Source organism: Budorcas taxicolor, chromosome 8 (assembly GCF_023091745.1).
Source record: "Budorcas taxicolor isolate Tak-1 chromosome 8, Takin1.1, whole genome shotgun sequence".
NCBI lineage: Eukaryota > Metazoa > Chordata > Mammalia > Artiodactyla > Bovidae > Budorcas > Budorcas taxicolor.
Window position 1 is genome coordinate 28,153,324 of NC_068917.1, and position 16,925 is coordinate 28,170,248.

Genomic DNA, 16,925 nt, shown 5'->3' on the forward strand with positions numbered 1-16,925 from the left:
GGGATTTCTTTGGAGGGAATGATGCTAAAGCTGAAACTCCAGTACTTTGGCACCTCATGCGAAGAGCTGACTCATTGGAAAAGACTCTGATGCTGGGAGGAATTGGGGGCAGGAGGAGAAGGGGACGACCAAGGATGAGATGGCTGGATGGCATCACTGACTCGATGGACGTGAGTCTGAGTGAACTCCAGGAGTTGGTGATGGACAGGGAGGCCTGGCGTGCTGCAATTCATGGGGTCACAAAGAGTTGGACACGACTGAGCGACTGAACTGAACTGAATGATAAATAATATTCATCAAGAAGACATATTATTAATATATATGCACCATATTATTAATATCTAGAAACACCAAAATATATTAAAAAGTACCAGATCTAAAGAGAGAAACTAACACAGTAAGAGACTTTCTAATACCCCGTTTACATCAATGGATAGATCATCCAGACAAAGAGGAAAGCAACCTTAAATGAAACCTAAGATCAGAAGAATTTGAAATTTATATAGAACATTCCATCCAAATGCATTAGAATACACATTCTTCTCAAGTATACATGGAACTTTCTCAAGGATACACCATATGCTGAGACAGAAAACAATGCTCAATAAGTAAATAAAACTTAATAAATAAAAGACTGAAATCACATGAAGTTATCTTTTCTAATCACAGTGGTACAGAACCAGAAATCAACTATAAGAAAGCTGAAAAAAAATCACAAATATGTGGCTAATGAACAATACGCTACTGAAACACTGGTTTAATGAAAAAATCAAAAGAGAAGCAAAAATTTACCTGAAGACAAATGAAAATATGACATACCAAAAATCTATGAGATGCTGCAAAAACCGTACTAAGAGGGAAGTTTAGAGCAATACAGGCCTGCTTCCAGAAACAAGAGAAATCTGAAATAAACAACTTAACCTTACACATAAAGGAACCAGAAAAAGAATAGGGAGTTCCCTGGTGGTTCAATGGTCAGGACTCCATGCTTTCACTGCCAGGGCCCCAAGCTGGATGCCTAGTCAGGGAACTAAGATCCCACAAATCACAGGGCACAGCCAAAAATAATGTAAGAAGAACAAACAAACCCCAAAGTCAGTAGAAGGAAAGAAATAAATGGTAAAGATCAGAGTGGAAATAAATGAAAGGGAAAATGAAGTTGCTCAGTCATGTCCGACTCTTTGTGACTCCGTGGACTATAGCCTACCAGGCTTCTCCGTCCATGGGATTCTCCAGGCAAGAATGCTGGAGTGGGTTACCATTTCCTTCTCCAGGGCATCTTCCCGATCCAGGGATCGAACCCGGGTCTCCCGCATTGGAGGCAGACGCTTTAACCTCTGAGCCACCAATGGGTGAGACTAAAATGACAACAGAAAGTATCAGTGGAACTAAAAGCTGGTTCTTAAAAAGATAAACACAACAGACAAATCTTTAGCTAGACTAAGAGAAGGCTCTGATAAATACAATCAGAAACAAAAAGAAAATAACAAAGGGCACCAGAGGAATACAAAGGATTATAAGAATATTTTAAAAACCAGCTATATACCAACAAACAGGACAACCTAGAAGAAATGTACAAATTCTTGGACTTGTACAACCTTCCAAGACTGAATCATGAAGAGAAGATTTGAACTGATTCATTGTTAGCACAGTCTGAAGCAGTAATCAAAAAGCCTCTAAAAAACAAATGGCCAGGACCAGGCAGTGTCACAAATGAATTCTACCAAACATCTATAGATTTAATACCTATTGTTTTCAAACTATACTGAACAATTCAAGAGGAGGGAATACTTTCTAACTCATTTTACAAGGCCAACATCACCCAGATGCCAAAATCAGATAAAGACCACACAAAGTAAGAAAACCATAGGTTGGTATCTCTGATGTACAAAGATGCAAAAATCCTCAACCAAATACCAGCAAACCAAATGCAACAATACATTAAAAGGATCATATATCGTGATCAAGTGGGATTTGTCCATGGGATGCAAGGATGGTTCAACATCTGCAAATCAATCAATGTGATACATACATTAACAAAATGAAGGATAAAAAATATGATTATCTCAACAGGTGCAGAAAAAGCAGCTGACAAAACCAGTCATCCATTTATAATAAAAACTCTCCACAAAGTGGATATAGAAGGAATATACCTCAACATAATAAAGGTTATATATGACAAGTCCCTAGCTAACATCATTATCAAAGGTGAAAAGCTGAAACAGAACACAGAACTCCTAGCCACAGAAATTAGGCAAAAAAGAGGAAAAAAAGCCATCCAATTTAGAAACGAGTAAGTAAAACTCAATGTTTGCAGGTGACATGATTTTATATCTAGAAAACCCTAAAGAATCCACCAAAAAACTATTAGTAATAAATTAGTGAAGTTGCAGGGCATAAAACCAATAAAAACCTGTTGCATTTCTATATACTAATGAGCTAGCAGAAAGGGGAACTGAGAGAACAATACCATTTACAATCACCATAAGAAGAAAAAAAAAATTATAAGTATTTAGGTCAGCAAACAGTTACCAAACTCTCAATTACTTAATGACTGATTATAGATCAGTTAATCTCTTTTCTAATGCCTAGAATTAGTCATTTCACATTACAGAGCACCACTATAAAGGGGCAACAAGTTAAGAGAAGAGTTAAAGTCCCTTTCATCCTTTTTTTTTTTGGTGGTGGTGGGGGGGGAAGGCTCCAGAGCATGTAATCAAGGTCATTAAGGCAGAAATATTAAATTAATAACTAATGTTAGAATTTAAAATTTATAATAACTGATATACTTATATAACCTATAAAGTTTAGCTCCAAAAATTAACTATTAATAATAATCATTTGTTAAATAACATGGAAGAACAGCCTCCTACAATATGAGTATTTTCTCTCAAACACTGAAAATGAAGGGGGGCAAGGAAAGGAACACCTGGAGCACCCATGACTACTTCACTCTTTCGCCTTTTAGAGGGTACTTACCTCTCTAAGGGAGCTTTTACAATACTAACCTTGCAGAGCCTCTCAAGTCTTTAAATTCTATATTGAGAAGAGGCAAGAAGTTGCTTTTACAGAAGGGACAAGCTGTATTCAAATTTGAATCATCTGCCGTCCATCCAGCCATAATTTCTTCATCATAAACTAAAGCTCCACAAACTCTGCACTGTGAACAGCTTGACATCAAAACCTAAGAGCAGAAGAACACCCACACTGAAAACCACTACAGTGAACAGTGGTCTTAACAGTCTTCATACTCTTAACAGTCCATCCTCTTGAGACAAACAGAATTGTATTTATTCTGTGGTCACATTTAAAATTAATAACAGAACAAGTACTTTATAGGTAAAACTACTAGCTTATTGCCTTATTTACATAAGACACCAAGGAAATTCAACAAAATGACTTATTTTATTATTCTGTCCATAAAGGTATCATAGAATTGTTAAAATGCCACTCTGAAATAAAAATACGTTTACTGCCACTGTATTATGGGCTGAATATAAAACTTTTACCTCCATTGCACAGTTCTGATAGATGCTGGACATGCTGGTGTTTGGAGAAGAACCATGATCTGACTTTTCAAATTCCTGTCCTTTTATGCCTCTTGGAAATGGAAGTTCACCTAGAGAGAAACATCATAACACACATTATGTATGAAAATGTCCTTATTCTTTGGAAATGCATATTTAGGGGGAAATACCATGAAGTCTACAATTTATTTTCAAATGGTTTAGTATCAAAATGTACTTATGTACATTTAACAACAGTTAATTAAATCTAGGTGGAAAATATATGATTGTTCACTATATGATTCTTTCAACTTTTTAAAGTATTGGAAATTTTTCATAATAAAAAGTTGGAAAAAGTGAATAAAATTACAATTTAAAAAATAACACAGAACTAGGAGATTTCAGAAACATAGCAAAGAAATTCTCAAACTCTAGTAAATAACTGATTCACCTGGAAAGCTGGTCAAAAATATATATTCTTAAAGTCCCATTCCACAGATTAAGTCTCAAAAGTTTTAGCCTAGGGCTTGGATATTTGTATATACTTATAAACAAATATCCCAGGTGATTTTGAGATACACTAAAGTTTGAGAACTAATGATACAATCCACAAATATACATAAATAAAAATAAACTCAGTGGATTTCCCAGGCAAAAATGCTGGAGTGGGTTGCCATTTCCTTTTCCAAGGGATCTTCCCAACCCAGGAATTGAACCCACATCTCCGGCACTGCAGGCAGATTCTTTACCACTCAGCCACCAGGGAAGCCACAGTTTGATTCCACACAGTACTTTAAGATCTTATAAAATCAGTGGTTAATATGGTATGGCTATACACAAATCTATCCGATCATCTCGACAAATGGGGCTTACTGTGTGTATGGTACAGGGATAAGAATTATGGGCATATAAATCAGAAGAGGACAACCCTCCCCCTTACCTGGTGAGTAATGCAGTTTTCCTACATCTCCACTGCTGCTACTACTGCCGAGGCTGGTGTTGCTCTGGGTAAGTTCACTGGGGACCAACCCTGAGATACTCATATTAGGTGATATATTCTCTCCCAAAATATGGTCTTCAAGGCCAGCTGGGAAACTGTAATCTCTATTTGTTTCCTCCTTTAATTGGAAAAAATAAAATCCCACATACATACATAAGATCTTCTCCAATGAGAATATATTCACTCTATCCTTTCAGAATTAAATTCATCTATAATTCTTAAATCATCACCATATGTTCTGAAACCTTGACCTCTTTCTATTATTTGGAATTTCTCTTCCATACTCTTAAGACATTCAAGCAATGACCTATGCCTTAAGATCATGCTGCGACCCTAGTGTATATTAGGACTGTGGGGTTTATCCCAATATTCAAACTATAAAATGAAAGAACTCTAGGAGCTCGCTACGTCCGATGTAATCAGAGACCCCAGTACAAACACAGTAGGGGCTTAAGAGTCAAGAGAGCCAGACTGTGATCTTGGTTCCCCATTACATACTGTGATCCTACAGAAATGACTCAACTTCCTTTTTAATTATGTTATCTGAAAAATGTGGGTAATATGAGTACATTAAAATCAGATAATTGTGAGAATTTTTGTTGGCAATATGATTATTCTGAAAACAACCATCATTATTAGAGGAGTAAAACATGAACAAAGTTCTGAACACTGTAATTGTTGATTACAGTGACTGTAATGCTTTAAGTGATTGCTGATGCTTTAAGATAGAAAACATTTCACTAAGCAGTTTCCTTTTTAATCTCTGCTTTAAAGAAGATGTATATGCCTTCCTTATTATAAAACTACTTCTGGGTATACATCCAGAAAAAACAGAAACACATTCAGAAAGAGACAGGCACCCCGAAGCTCATAGCAGCACTATATAAAATAGCCAAGACACGGAAGCAACCCAAGTGCTTATCGACAGATGACAGGATCATGCAGATGTGATAAACACACACACACACACACAATGGAATGTTACTCAGTCATTTAGAATAAATGAAAAATTGCCATCTGCAGCAACATGGATGGACTGCGTATTATGGCTAGTGAAATAAGTAAGAGAAAGAGCAAAGCTGTATGATATCATTCATATGTGGAATCTGTAAGTAACACAAATGAATGTATATACAAAACAGAAACAGACTCACAGAAATAGAAAACAAACTTGCGGTTACCAAAGAGTAAGGCGACAGGGACAAATCAGGATCATGGATTTAACGCATACAAACGACTTTACATAAAATAGATAAGCAACAAGAATTTACTGTCTAAGAAATAGTATGTGGTTTAAAAAAACTAAGGGAATTAACACGATACAGTATTAACAAAAGTACAGATTTTGTTCAAATTTCACAAAATTTTATTCTAGTGTCTATTATTTGTTTTCACACTTTATTCAAAATTCTATGTTGTATTTAGTTGCATGGAACAGCTTCAGCTACATGCAACAAAGTCTGGTAAACTCTCTTTTATTATTATGTTACAAATATTTTCTAATTTTCCTTGTTATAGCTTCTTTGATATACCCATCATTTAAAAGCGGACATTTAATTTCCAATTACATAGGTTTTTAAAGTATCTTTGAGATTTCTCATTTTGATACTAATATTCTCATTTAAATGCTTTTTTCTCTGCAATCACTCTGTATTTTTTCAGTCTTTTAACTTTAATGAGGATTTCAATGGCTAAGCCAAAGATCTCTCTGGGTAAATGTCACATTGCACTTGAAAATATGTAGGGTAGTTTCAAATACCTTTTGATATTGATTTCTAACATAATTCCATAATGGTAAGAGAATAGCAAGGAGAGATAAGAAAGCCTTCCTCAGCAATCAATGCAAAGAAACAGAGGAAAACAATAGAATGGGAAAGACTAGAGATCTCTTCAAGAAAATTAGAGTTACCAAGGGAACATTTTATACAAAGATGGGCTCAATAAAGGACAGAAATGGTATGGACCTAACAGAAGCAGAAGATATTAAGAAGAGATGGCAAGAATACACAGAAGAACTATACAAAAAAGATCTTCACGACCCAGATAATCATGATGGTGTGATCGCTCACACTCACTTAGAGCCAGACATCCTGCAATGTGAAGTCAAGTGAGCCTTAGGAAGCATCAGTACGAACAAAGCTAACGGAGGTGATGGAATTCCAACTGAGCTCTTTCAAATCCTGAAAGATGATGCTGTGAAAGTGCTGCACTCAATATGCCAGCAAATTTGGAGAACTCAACTGTGGCCACAGGACTGGAAAAGGTCAGTTTTCATTCCAATGCCAAAGAAAGGTAATGCCAAAGAATGCTCAAACTATCGCACAATTGTACTCATCTCACAGGCTAGTAAAGTAATGCTCAAAACTCTCCAAGCCAAACTTCAGCAATATGTGAACCATGAACTTCCAGATGTTCAAGCTGGTTTTAGAAAAGGCAGAAGAACCAGAGATCAAATTGCCAACCTCCGATGGATCATTGAAAAGGCAAGAAAGTTTCAGAAAAACATCTATTTCTGCTTTATTGACTATGCCAAAGCCTTTGACTGTGTGGATCACAATAAACTGTGGAAAATTCTTCAAGAGATGGGAATACCAGACCACCTGACCTGCCTCTTGAGAAATCTGTATGCAGGTTAGGAGGCAACAGTTAGAATTGGACATGGAACAACAGACTGGTTCCAAATAGGAAAAGGAGTACATCAAGGCTGTATATTGTCACCCTGCTTATTTAACTTATATGCAGAGTACATCATGAGAAACGCTGGGCTGGAGGAAGCACAAGCTGGAATCAAGATTGCTGGGAGAAATATCCATAACCTCAGATATGCAGATGACACCACCCTTATGGCAGAAAGTAAAGAAGAACTAAAGAGCCTCTTGATGAAAGTGAAAGAGGAGACTGAAAAAGTTGGCTTAAAGCTCAACATTCAGAAAACTGAGATCATGGCATCTGGCCCCATCACTTCATGGGAAATAGATGGGGAAACAGTGGCTGACTTTACTTTTCTGGGCTCCAAAATCACTGAAGATGGTGACTGCAGCCATGAAATTAAAAGACGCTTACTCCTTGGAAGGAAAGTTATGACCAACCTAGACAGCATATTAAAAAGCAGAGATACTACTTTGCCAATAAAGGTCCATCTAGTCAAGGCTATGGTTTTTCCAGTGGTCATGTATGGATGTGAGAGTTGGGACTATAAAGAAAGCTGAGCGCCGAAGAATTGATGCGTTTGAACTGTGGTGTTGGAGAAGACTCTTGAGAGTCCCTTGGACTGCAAGGAGATCCAACCAGTCCATCCTAAAGGAGATCAGTCCTGGGTGTTCACTGGAAGGACTGATGCTGAAGCTGAAACTCCAATACTTTGGCCACCTGATGTGAAGAGCTGACTCATCTGAAAAGACCCTGATCCTGGGAAAGACTGAAGGCAGGAGGAGAAGGGGATGACAGAGGATGAGATGTTTGGATGGCATCACCGACTCAATGGACATGGGTTTGGGTGGAGTCCAGGAATTGGTGATGGACAGGGAGGCTTGGCGTCCTGAAGTTCATGAGGCTGCAAAGAGTAGAACACGACTAAGCAACTGAACTGAAAGAGGACAGATTCTGTATGCCTTCAATTACATTAGACCATGAAATGTTTGCACCTTGTTTTATGTCGCTGGATATGTTCCAGGGTCTCCTGGCTTACAGTCTATGGAAACTTGAAAAGAATTTGTATCCTGTTGTTGTGTGAAAACCGTAGAAATCGTAATTATCTTCCATTGGTTCAGAGTGCTTTTCAGATCTGCTCTTCCTTTCTACTTTTCTATTCATTCTATTAATTTTTGATTAAAGTTTGATACTGAAACTCTATATAAAAATCTTAATTTATCTACCTAAAAATAATTGTATTATACAGTAGAACTATATATAACTTTGTTTTATAATTTTCCAAGTCTCCTGTAAATGTGTTATGATACTATAAAAAAATGTAACAGTCTACAAAGTATGCAAAAATTAAAAGAAAAACAACAAAAAGAATTTACTGTCTGTAACAGGGAATTATACCCAATATCTTGTAATAACCTGTAATAGAATATAATGTGCACTATGCTATACACCTAAGACTAATACAGTATTATAAAATCAACTATTACAGTATTGTAAAATCAACTTAACTTCAATAAAAAGTCAGCAGCTTTACTTATGCAGTATGAAATCTATAAATTGAGCTGTAGAGTGATTTATGTATCTTAAAGAAATAACAGTGGTTAAAGTTATTTAAAAAGTGAAGTGACATATGTAGAACAGACTGGTGGACACAGTGGGGGAAAGAGAGGGTGGGGCAAATTGAGAAAGCAGCACTGACATATATACGCTCTCATGTGTAAAATGTAACTAGCAGGAAGCTGCTAAGTGACATAGGGAGCCGACCTGGAACAACCCAGGGGTGTGGCGGGGAGCAGGGGGAGGCTCAAGATGGAAGGGAGATATATATATAAAATACATAAATACATAAAATTTATATATAAATTACATAATTATACATATATAACTTATATATAGAATATGTAACTATATATATATCCCCTCCATCTTGACCCTTGCCCCACTCCCGTCCACACTTCTAGGTTGTCCTAAATTGCCAGGCTGGGCTCCCTGTGTCATCTAGCAGCTTCTTGCTAGCTATATATATACATACACATATATATGTGAAGTGAAAGTCACTCAGTCGTGTCCAACTCTTTGCAACCCCATGGACTGTATGTAATCCAGGGAATTCTCCAGGCCAGAATACTGGAGTGGGTAGCCTTTCCCTTCTCCAGGGGATCTTCCCAACCCAAGGATGAAACCCAGGTCTTCTGCACTGCAGGCGGTTGTTTACCAGCTGAGTCACAAAGGAAGCCCAAGAACACTGGAGTGGGTAGCCTATCCCTTCTCCAGTGGATCTTTCCAACCCAGGAATCGAACCAGGCTCTCCTGCATTGCAGGCACATTCTTTGCCAACTTAGCTATCAGGGAAGCCCAAATATATATATAGAAAAACACAGTGACTCACAATGATGTACATCAGAGACCACCACAACATTATAAAGCAATTATCCTCCACTTAAAAAAAGTGAAGTGATATGCAAATACAACATGGCATTATTATTAGATCAATTAATAATTAATCAATTAATTAATCATTAATTCTTTCAACTAGACAATGTGTTAGCTTAGACTGAGCTGTGGAATTATAAAGTAGTCCTGATATTCTATTTCTTCATTATTAAATTCCTTACATGTATACTTAAGTCATTTCAAGAAAGAAGTAGGATATGCATGTTTAAAGATATTAAAAAACAAAATTACCAGAAAAATCTAAATAATAATTCATATATTAAAAAAATACTCCAAACACTGCAACATCAGGGAGAGGACACACATAAAGCACTCTCACCTCGTCATCTGAGTAGCTGTAGGCAGTCGCTACAGCTACCCACATCTTACTGGCTACTGTTGCTGCTTGTTTCATGCCAGATTTTAGCACATCCATCTTGGGTCCTGAGAGGATATTGTCCAGCTTTAGCCCTGACAAAGAATTTACCACAGAACCCAACGAGCCGTGTGGTGAAGAACGGACCAGTGCTGATAAAGAAGTTGAACGCTCCTTAGGACTCCTGGAGGGAGTCTGTTGCTTGAGATGCCCCGTCAGAGTTTTAGACCGGGACACTGCAGGGGAGCCCTTTTCACTTTCAAGGTTCTCCTGTGCTGGTGGACCATGATCTAAAGGGAGGCTTGATCTCCTCTCTAAAGAGTGAACAAATGCACCGGTAGCACCAGACTCTCTGCTTCCCTCTCCATGTAGTTCCATACTAGTGGACTTGCTACCTAAGGGACTCTTTAGATTCATATAGCTTTCGATTTCATCAGCCAGATTACGTGCAATAACTGGAGAAAACAGCTTCTCTTCTGAATCAGTTTTTTCTCCTATACATTCAGTGGCTAAAAGCGACAAAGGATCTAGGCCAGTTTCAACATCTTCCCTCTCAACAGCTTTAGCAACACCATACAAGCTATTTCTCTTATTTGCTAGATCTCTGGATCCTGCTTTGGAGTCTCTGGACTGATTACTATCATTTTGTAAACTGTCACATGTATCCTTTGTCATAGTAGCTTTAGCTACATTTTCATCAACCCCAGGTTCCATCAACTCTTGGCTCTCCTCAAGCATCTCTAACACCAATGATCGGTGCTCCGAATCCCAAGTGCTTTCAGACACACGAGTCCTAGTCTCAGCGGGATGGCAGCTAATACTCCCAAAGCTGTGGGCTCTCGCATTATGGAGTGGAGAAGTCTTAGGGCTTGTTAGCGCTGTGAGAATCTTGGCGTCTGCTCCCATCATGATAGCCACTTCACTTGAATTCAAATCCAAACTGCTCTTCTTAAGTAACATTCCTGCTCGACTTTCAGAACTAAAACTACAGCTTCTCTCTGGAAAATGCTTTTGTCTTTTTTCTCCTCTGTCCCCATTCTTCTTGAGATTAATAACTTCACCAAAAACGGCATCTTCAACTGGATCTTGACTAGAAAATAATACATTTGATGTACTACCTAAAAAGAGAAAATACAATATTAAAAATACATCTATTTTCTGATGTAACTTTTATTAAAAAAACGTTTTTTTCTGATTTTTGAAAGTGAGAACATAGAGTAAAAGATTCAGAAAGGTTAGATGGTATACAGGAAAAGTTCAAAAGCACCGCTTGACCCTGTGTTTTAAGAACATTTTAATGTCTAATATGTCTTTTATCCTCTATGCATATACATACACATTTTAAGAAAAGATCATGCAATATATACTGTATGAACCTGTATTGTTCACTGACAGATATCACACCTATTAATAAATATAATCTATAAACATGTTTTATATTTTAAGAGTTTTACATTCAACTTAAGAAATACATTGTGTTAAACAGCAGACCTAAAAAGAAACAGCAGAGCTGTATGCAGGTCAAGAATCAACAGTTCGAATCAGACATGGAACAAAGGAATGGTTCAAAGTTGGGAAAGGAGTACATCAAGGCTGTATATTGTCACCCTGCTTATTTAACTTACATGCAGAGTACATCATACGAAATGCCAGGATGGATGAATCACAAGCTGGAATCAAGACTGCCAGGAGAAATACCAACAACTTTAGGTATGCAGATGATACCACTTGAATGGCAGAAAGTGAAGAGGAACTAAAGAGCCTCTTAATGAGGATGAAAGAGGAGAGTGAAAAAGCTGGCTTAAAACTCAACATTCAAAAAACAAAGATCATGGCATCTCGTCCCACCGTTTCATGGCGAATAGATGGAGAAACAATGGAAATAGCCACAGACTTTATTTTCTTGGGCTCTAAAATCACTGCGGATGGCGACTGCAGCCACAAAATTTAAAAACGCCTGCTCTTTGGAAGAAAAGCTTTGACAAACCTAGAGAGCATATTAAAAAGCAGAGACATCACTTTGCCAACAAAGATCCATATAGTCAAAGCAAACTATTTCTAGTAGTCATGTACAGATATGAGAGTTGAACCATAAGGAAGGCTGAATGCCAAGGAATTGATGCTTTCTAATTGTGGTGCTGGAGAATTCTCTTGAGAATCCCTTGAACAGCAAGGAGATCAAACCATCAATCCTAAAGAAATCAACCCTGAATATTCATTGGAAGGACTGAGGCTGAAGCTGAACCTGAAGCTCCAGTACTTTGGCTATCTGATGAGGAGAGCTGACTCACTGGAAAAGATCCTGATGCTGGGAGAGACTGAGGGCAGAAGAAGGAAGGGGTGATAAAGGGTGAGATGATTAGATGGCATCACCGACTCAATGGACTTGAGTCTGAGTAAATTCCAGGAGATTGTGAAGGACAGGGAAGCCTGGTGCACCACAGTCCATGGGGTCGCAGAGTTAGACACGATGTAGCAGCTAAACAGACAGAAAAAGAAATAATCTCTTCTATCCTAGATTTCATATACCTAATTCAACAAGTATTTACCAGAAATCTACTTTGCACAAAGCAAATTCATAGTCACAGATTACGTATTTGCTATAACCAAAGTCTTACTTCTCCAAAGTACTGAATAAAAGGATCTAGAATGGAGCACTTAGAATCAGCAAATGATAAGAAGCCTAATAAAACCTGAATAGCCAGAATTTTTTCTGTTAAGTTTATTCCTTCAACAAGTATCTGAATGCCTACTAGCACCCACTACATGAAGTGCTAATACAATGGAGAATAAAACAGACATAATCCCAGCCTTCACAGAGATCAATCATGTTTCATTAAGTGTCTATAGGAACCTCCCCCAGCTTTAGGAGATGCAGGCAGTCATTAACTCCTTGCTACCATGCAATTTTTTCCACGCCAAGACCAAAAACTATCTCTAGTTGCATCACTGCGTGCATGCTGAGTCGCTTCAGTCATGCGCGACCCTATGAACTGTAGCCCTGCTAGGCTCCTCTGTCCATGGGATTCTCTAGGCAGCATGCCCTCCTCCAGGGGATCTTCCCGACCCAGGGATCAAACCAGCGTCTCCTGCATTGCACATGGATTCTTTACCACAGACTCACTGGGATTAGAACTTAAGTCTAAGCATTCATATTTAAGATTCTCATTGGTTTTTTAAAAACCTTAGAGTTTGGGACAAAAGTTGTTTTTGATAAAGTCTTCCTTTTTAATCTTTCAAATTGATTTAAAGATTTTTTTAATATTCCAAATTGGTATCTAATAATCATAATCAATCAACTAAAGAGAACTAATAATAAGCATTTAGAGATATTTTTTAAAGCTTTTAGGGGAATTAAATTAGCCTGTTTTGTAACTCTGAAGTTTGTACCTGCTTCAAAAAAATTTTACCAATATTTTAGAAAAGATCTTTGCAAATTTACTGGTTCTTATTTCTGGGAGTTTAGTGGCACGTTTTGTTCAATTTTAAATTGACTTTGACTTAAAATATGTTATAATGTTTGACATACTTAAAATAAATTAAAATGTTTGACATACTGGCAAAAGCCTCTTTCCATTCCCTCCTTTCTTAATAGAGTAACTCTTTCTACATCAAAATGTAACATGGAAATAAGATCAATAAAAAGAGAAAAAAAAACACACCAGTCCCCAAACTATGTCCATTTCAATATTCTGAGAAGATTCTAAACATTTGATGACGAAAACTCTGCCCTCCTTTTTCTTTTTAATCTGCTATCAATACACTGGAAAAATAGGATTATAAATATATATATCAATTATTTTTTTCAAAAAAACATTTAGCTCTACCTCTTGAACAAAACCCCTCACCCCCTGCAAAATAACAGAAATTGGTATCACAATTAAAAAAAAAAAAACACTTTAGGAATGAGAAGTATTTCCAGGTTAAAAAGCTGAGCAAATTTAACTTCTATGAAGTCACAAACAGATATACTTACAGATAAGACAACTGACTTTAGGGAAGTGAACTGTAGCTACTACAAAGTGCAAATAACACAGGCCAATCTCATTGTCTTTTAAAATCATACACTTAAATGTTTGCCTTAAGGGTATTTGGGAGGGCTACAACATAATTGAAAGTAGTATAAGAGTTACTCATTACAAATACTAATCCCCTGGAGAAGGAAGTGGCAACCAACTCCAATACTCTTACCTGGAGAATTCCAGGGACAGAGGAGCCTGGTGGGCTACAGTCCATGTGATTGCAAAGAGTCGGACACAACTAAGCAACTAACACTGTGACTGTGTGACTCAATCATAAATAAGAAGTCGCTCAGGGTACCTATAATAATTGGGCAAAAATTAAAGACCCGCTGGTATTTTTGTGTAGAATCTAAGTGATATGAATCTTTTTCTTCTGTTTCCTTTCAGGTATAGGAATTACCCTGCTACGCACAAGCCCGTTGGAATCTGACCACATAATTGCCTCTCTGTTCAGGATAAGTATGAGGCCTATCCCACAGTTCCTCTCTCATTATCAACCATGAGAAAGGAGGACAGAACTCAGAACAGGCACGACAATAAGAAAAGTATTCCAGGACTTCCCCGGTAGTCCAGGGTTAAGACTCCACCTGCCAAAGCAGGAGAGACAGGTTTGATCTCTGGTCTGAGAAGATCCCACATACTGCAGAGCAACCAAATTCATGCACCACTATTGAACCCGTGTTTGAAAGCCTATGAGTCCTAGAGAAGACTCTGCAACAAGAGAAGCTGCTACAAGAAGATGCCCACACATCACAAGTGGAGAGCAGCTTCGGCTCACCGCAACTAGGGAAAAGCTGCACACAGCAGTGAAGACCCAGTGCAGCCATAAAGAATAAAAACTTAAAAAATTACAGAATACATGACTGCAGTCTTATTTTTTAAAAAAGCTTTTCCAAATAACATCTAAACACATTTAATACTCTTCCTTTTAAACATGAAGTATTTTTAAATAACTAATTTAATTTCCTCTTTAGCCCATTTACGGGATTCAGCTTATTACTTCTGACTCTTGAGCATGTTCATTACAATTAAGTTAGCAATTTATAATGTCACTAAAGACACACATGGACCTAGAGAAGTATGTTTTAAACACTTAATAACAAAAGTGTTGGACTTCCCTGGTGGTCCAGTGGTTAAAAATCTGCCTTGCAATGCAGGAGACACGGGTTTGATACCTGGTGCGGGAAGATTCCACATGCCGAGAGGCAACTAAATCCATGTACTGCAACGATCGAGCCCACACTTTAGAGCCCAGGAACTGCAACTACTGAGCCCATGTGCTGCAACTACTGAGGCCCTCATCCTAGAGCTTGTTCTTAGCAACAAGAGAAGCTACAACAATAAGAAGCCTGCATACAACCAGAGAGTAGTGTCCAGCTTGCCACAACTAGAGAAAAGTCTGCATGTAGCAACAAAGACCCAGTGCAACAAAAAAATAATAAATTAATTAAAAGAAAATTATTTAATAACTTAAATGTAAAGACTTACCAGTGCTACTTTTTCTGCCATTGATATCAAATATACCAGATGGAACTTTCACAATACTGCTGCCCCACGCAGGAGGTTCAGCGGGACTCTGGGGCTCTGCACTAGGTTGAGAATGTTTGGCCACAACAGCAGAGACATTGCACACCTCTGGGAAAAAATATTTGGACGTTATCATTCCTATTTTCGCCAGTACCGAACAGAAACAGTACTTTTAAATATATCTTATGGACTTTTTTTTTCTATGTGGAGATGAATACATGATTATTTTATTACTGATTTATTCTGATTTATTTTATCCCATAAATGTTGCCAGTATTGACTGAAATAAATGCTTTATTTTAGCATTGATAATTCTAACTTGAACATTGCTGAGTGAATCAATTAAGACTGGCCTTTCGTCACATTCCTCATCACTTCTCAAGTAGGAGAGGGGCTTGCTTCTGTATAATTCTGGAGCATAAAATAAGTGACACCATTAAAGAAAGGGAACTTTTGTGTAAGACAACAAGAAGAACACTGTGTTACTATAAAGCCAAATATTCCTCCATATTTTCTTAAAGTGATTACTAGAAAACATTTCTATCTCAGTGAGTACCCTAAAAGAAGAAAAACTACACAGACTATACTGGAACTTACAAATGAAAAATGTCAACTCAGATATGTGAAGGACTTCTAGTGAAAGAGCATTTTAAGATAAAAGGTACACTGGAATTCAAGTTTGATGACTGAAAGTTTTGTCCTGGTTCTGTCACGAAACAGTTACTTTACACTGGCAAATGAATACCATGATGGGTTGCACTTTCCTACAAAACTGAGGGCTGACCTACAGAGTCTCTAAAAATCTCTTAAATTCTAAAATTCAGAGACTACCAAAAATCTATCATATATGACAGAGAGTTTGAACTAAGTCATTTCAGTCATGTCCAACTCAGTGCAACCCTATGGACTGTAGCCCGCCAGGGTCCTTTGTCCATGCAATTCTCCAGGCAAGAATACTGGAATGGGTTGCCATGCCCTTCTCCCAGGAGATCTTCCTGACCCAGAGATCGAATGTGCTTCTCTTGGTCTCCTGCATTGGCAGGCAGGTTCTTTACCACTAGCGCCACCTGGGAAACCCATAGATAACAGTACATAATATAAGCCCAGACTTTACATTTCTGAACACTATCATCAAAATAATCAAATAAGACTTTTAAATAATAGAGGTAACTCACTAAGTAAAGCTAAGTAAATATCAGTACTTAACCTTCTGTTTTAGTTATTAAGTCTCCTGATATTTGTTCTTCAGGCACATGAATTTCTGTATCATCCTTTAAAAGTTCATCCTTAGACCCATAGCCTTGGTCAGACTGACCACCTGTTAAAAAGAATAAAGGCCGACATATGTTTTCATATATTTACAGTCCAGCTATAAAATGTCAAAAGGAAATTCCACCAACTTACGCAATTCA

At 37.6% G+C, this 16,925-nt stretch overlaps 1 protein-coding gene across 1 annotated transcript in view; it reads right to left on the reverse strand.

Moving 5' to 3' along the window:
- Positions 1 to 16,925, reverse strand: part of DENND4C (DENN domain containing 4C) — a 78,065-nt gene that overhangs the window by 18,415 nt on the left and 42,725 nt on the right. The window contains exons 20-25 of the mRNA XM_052644483.1: positions 16,721 to 16,831; positions 15,475 to 15,621; positions 9,929 to 11,082; positions 4,447 to 4,624; positions 3,510 to 3,619; positions 3,009 to 3,184 (exon numbers count right to left, since the gene is read on the reverse strand). Of these exons, the coding sequence (XP_052500443.1) occupies positions 3,009 to 3,184; positions 3,510 to 3,619; positions 4,447 to 4,624; positions 9,929 to 11,082; positions 15,475 to 15,621; positions 16,721 to 16,831 (1,876 nt within the window). The remainder of the gene's footprint in view (positions 1 to 3,008; positions 3,185 to 3,509; positions 3,620 to 4,446; positions 4,625 to 9,928; positions 11,083 to 15,474; positions 15,622 to 16,720; positions 16,832 to 16,925) is intronic.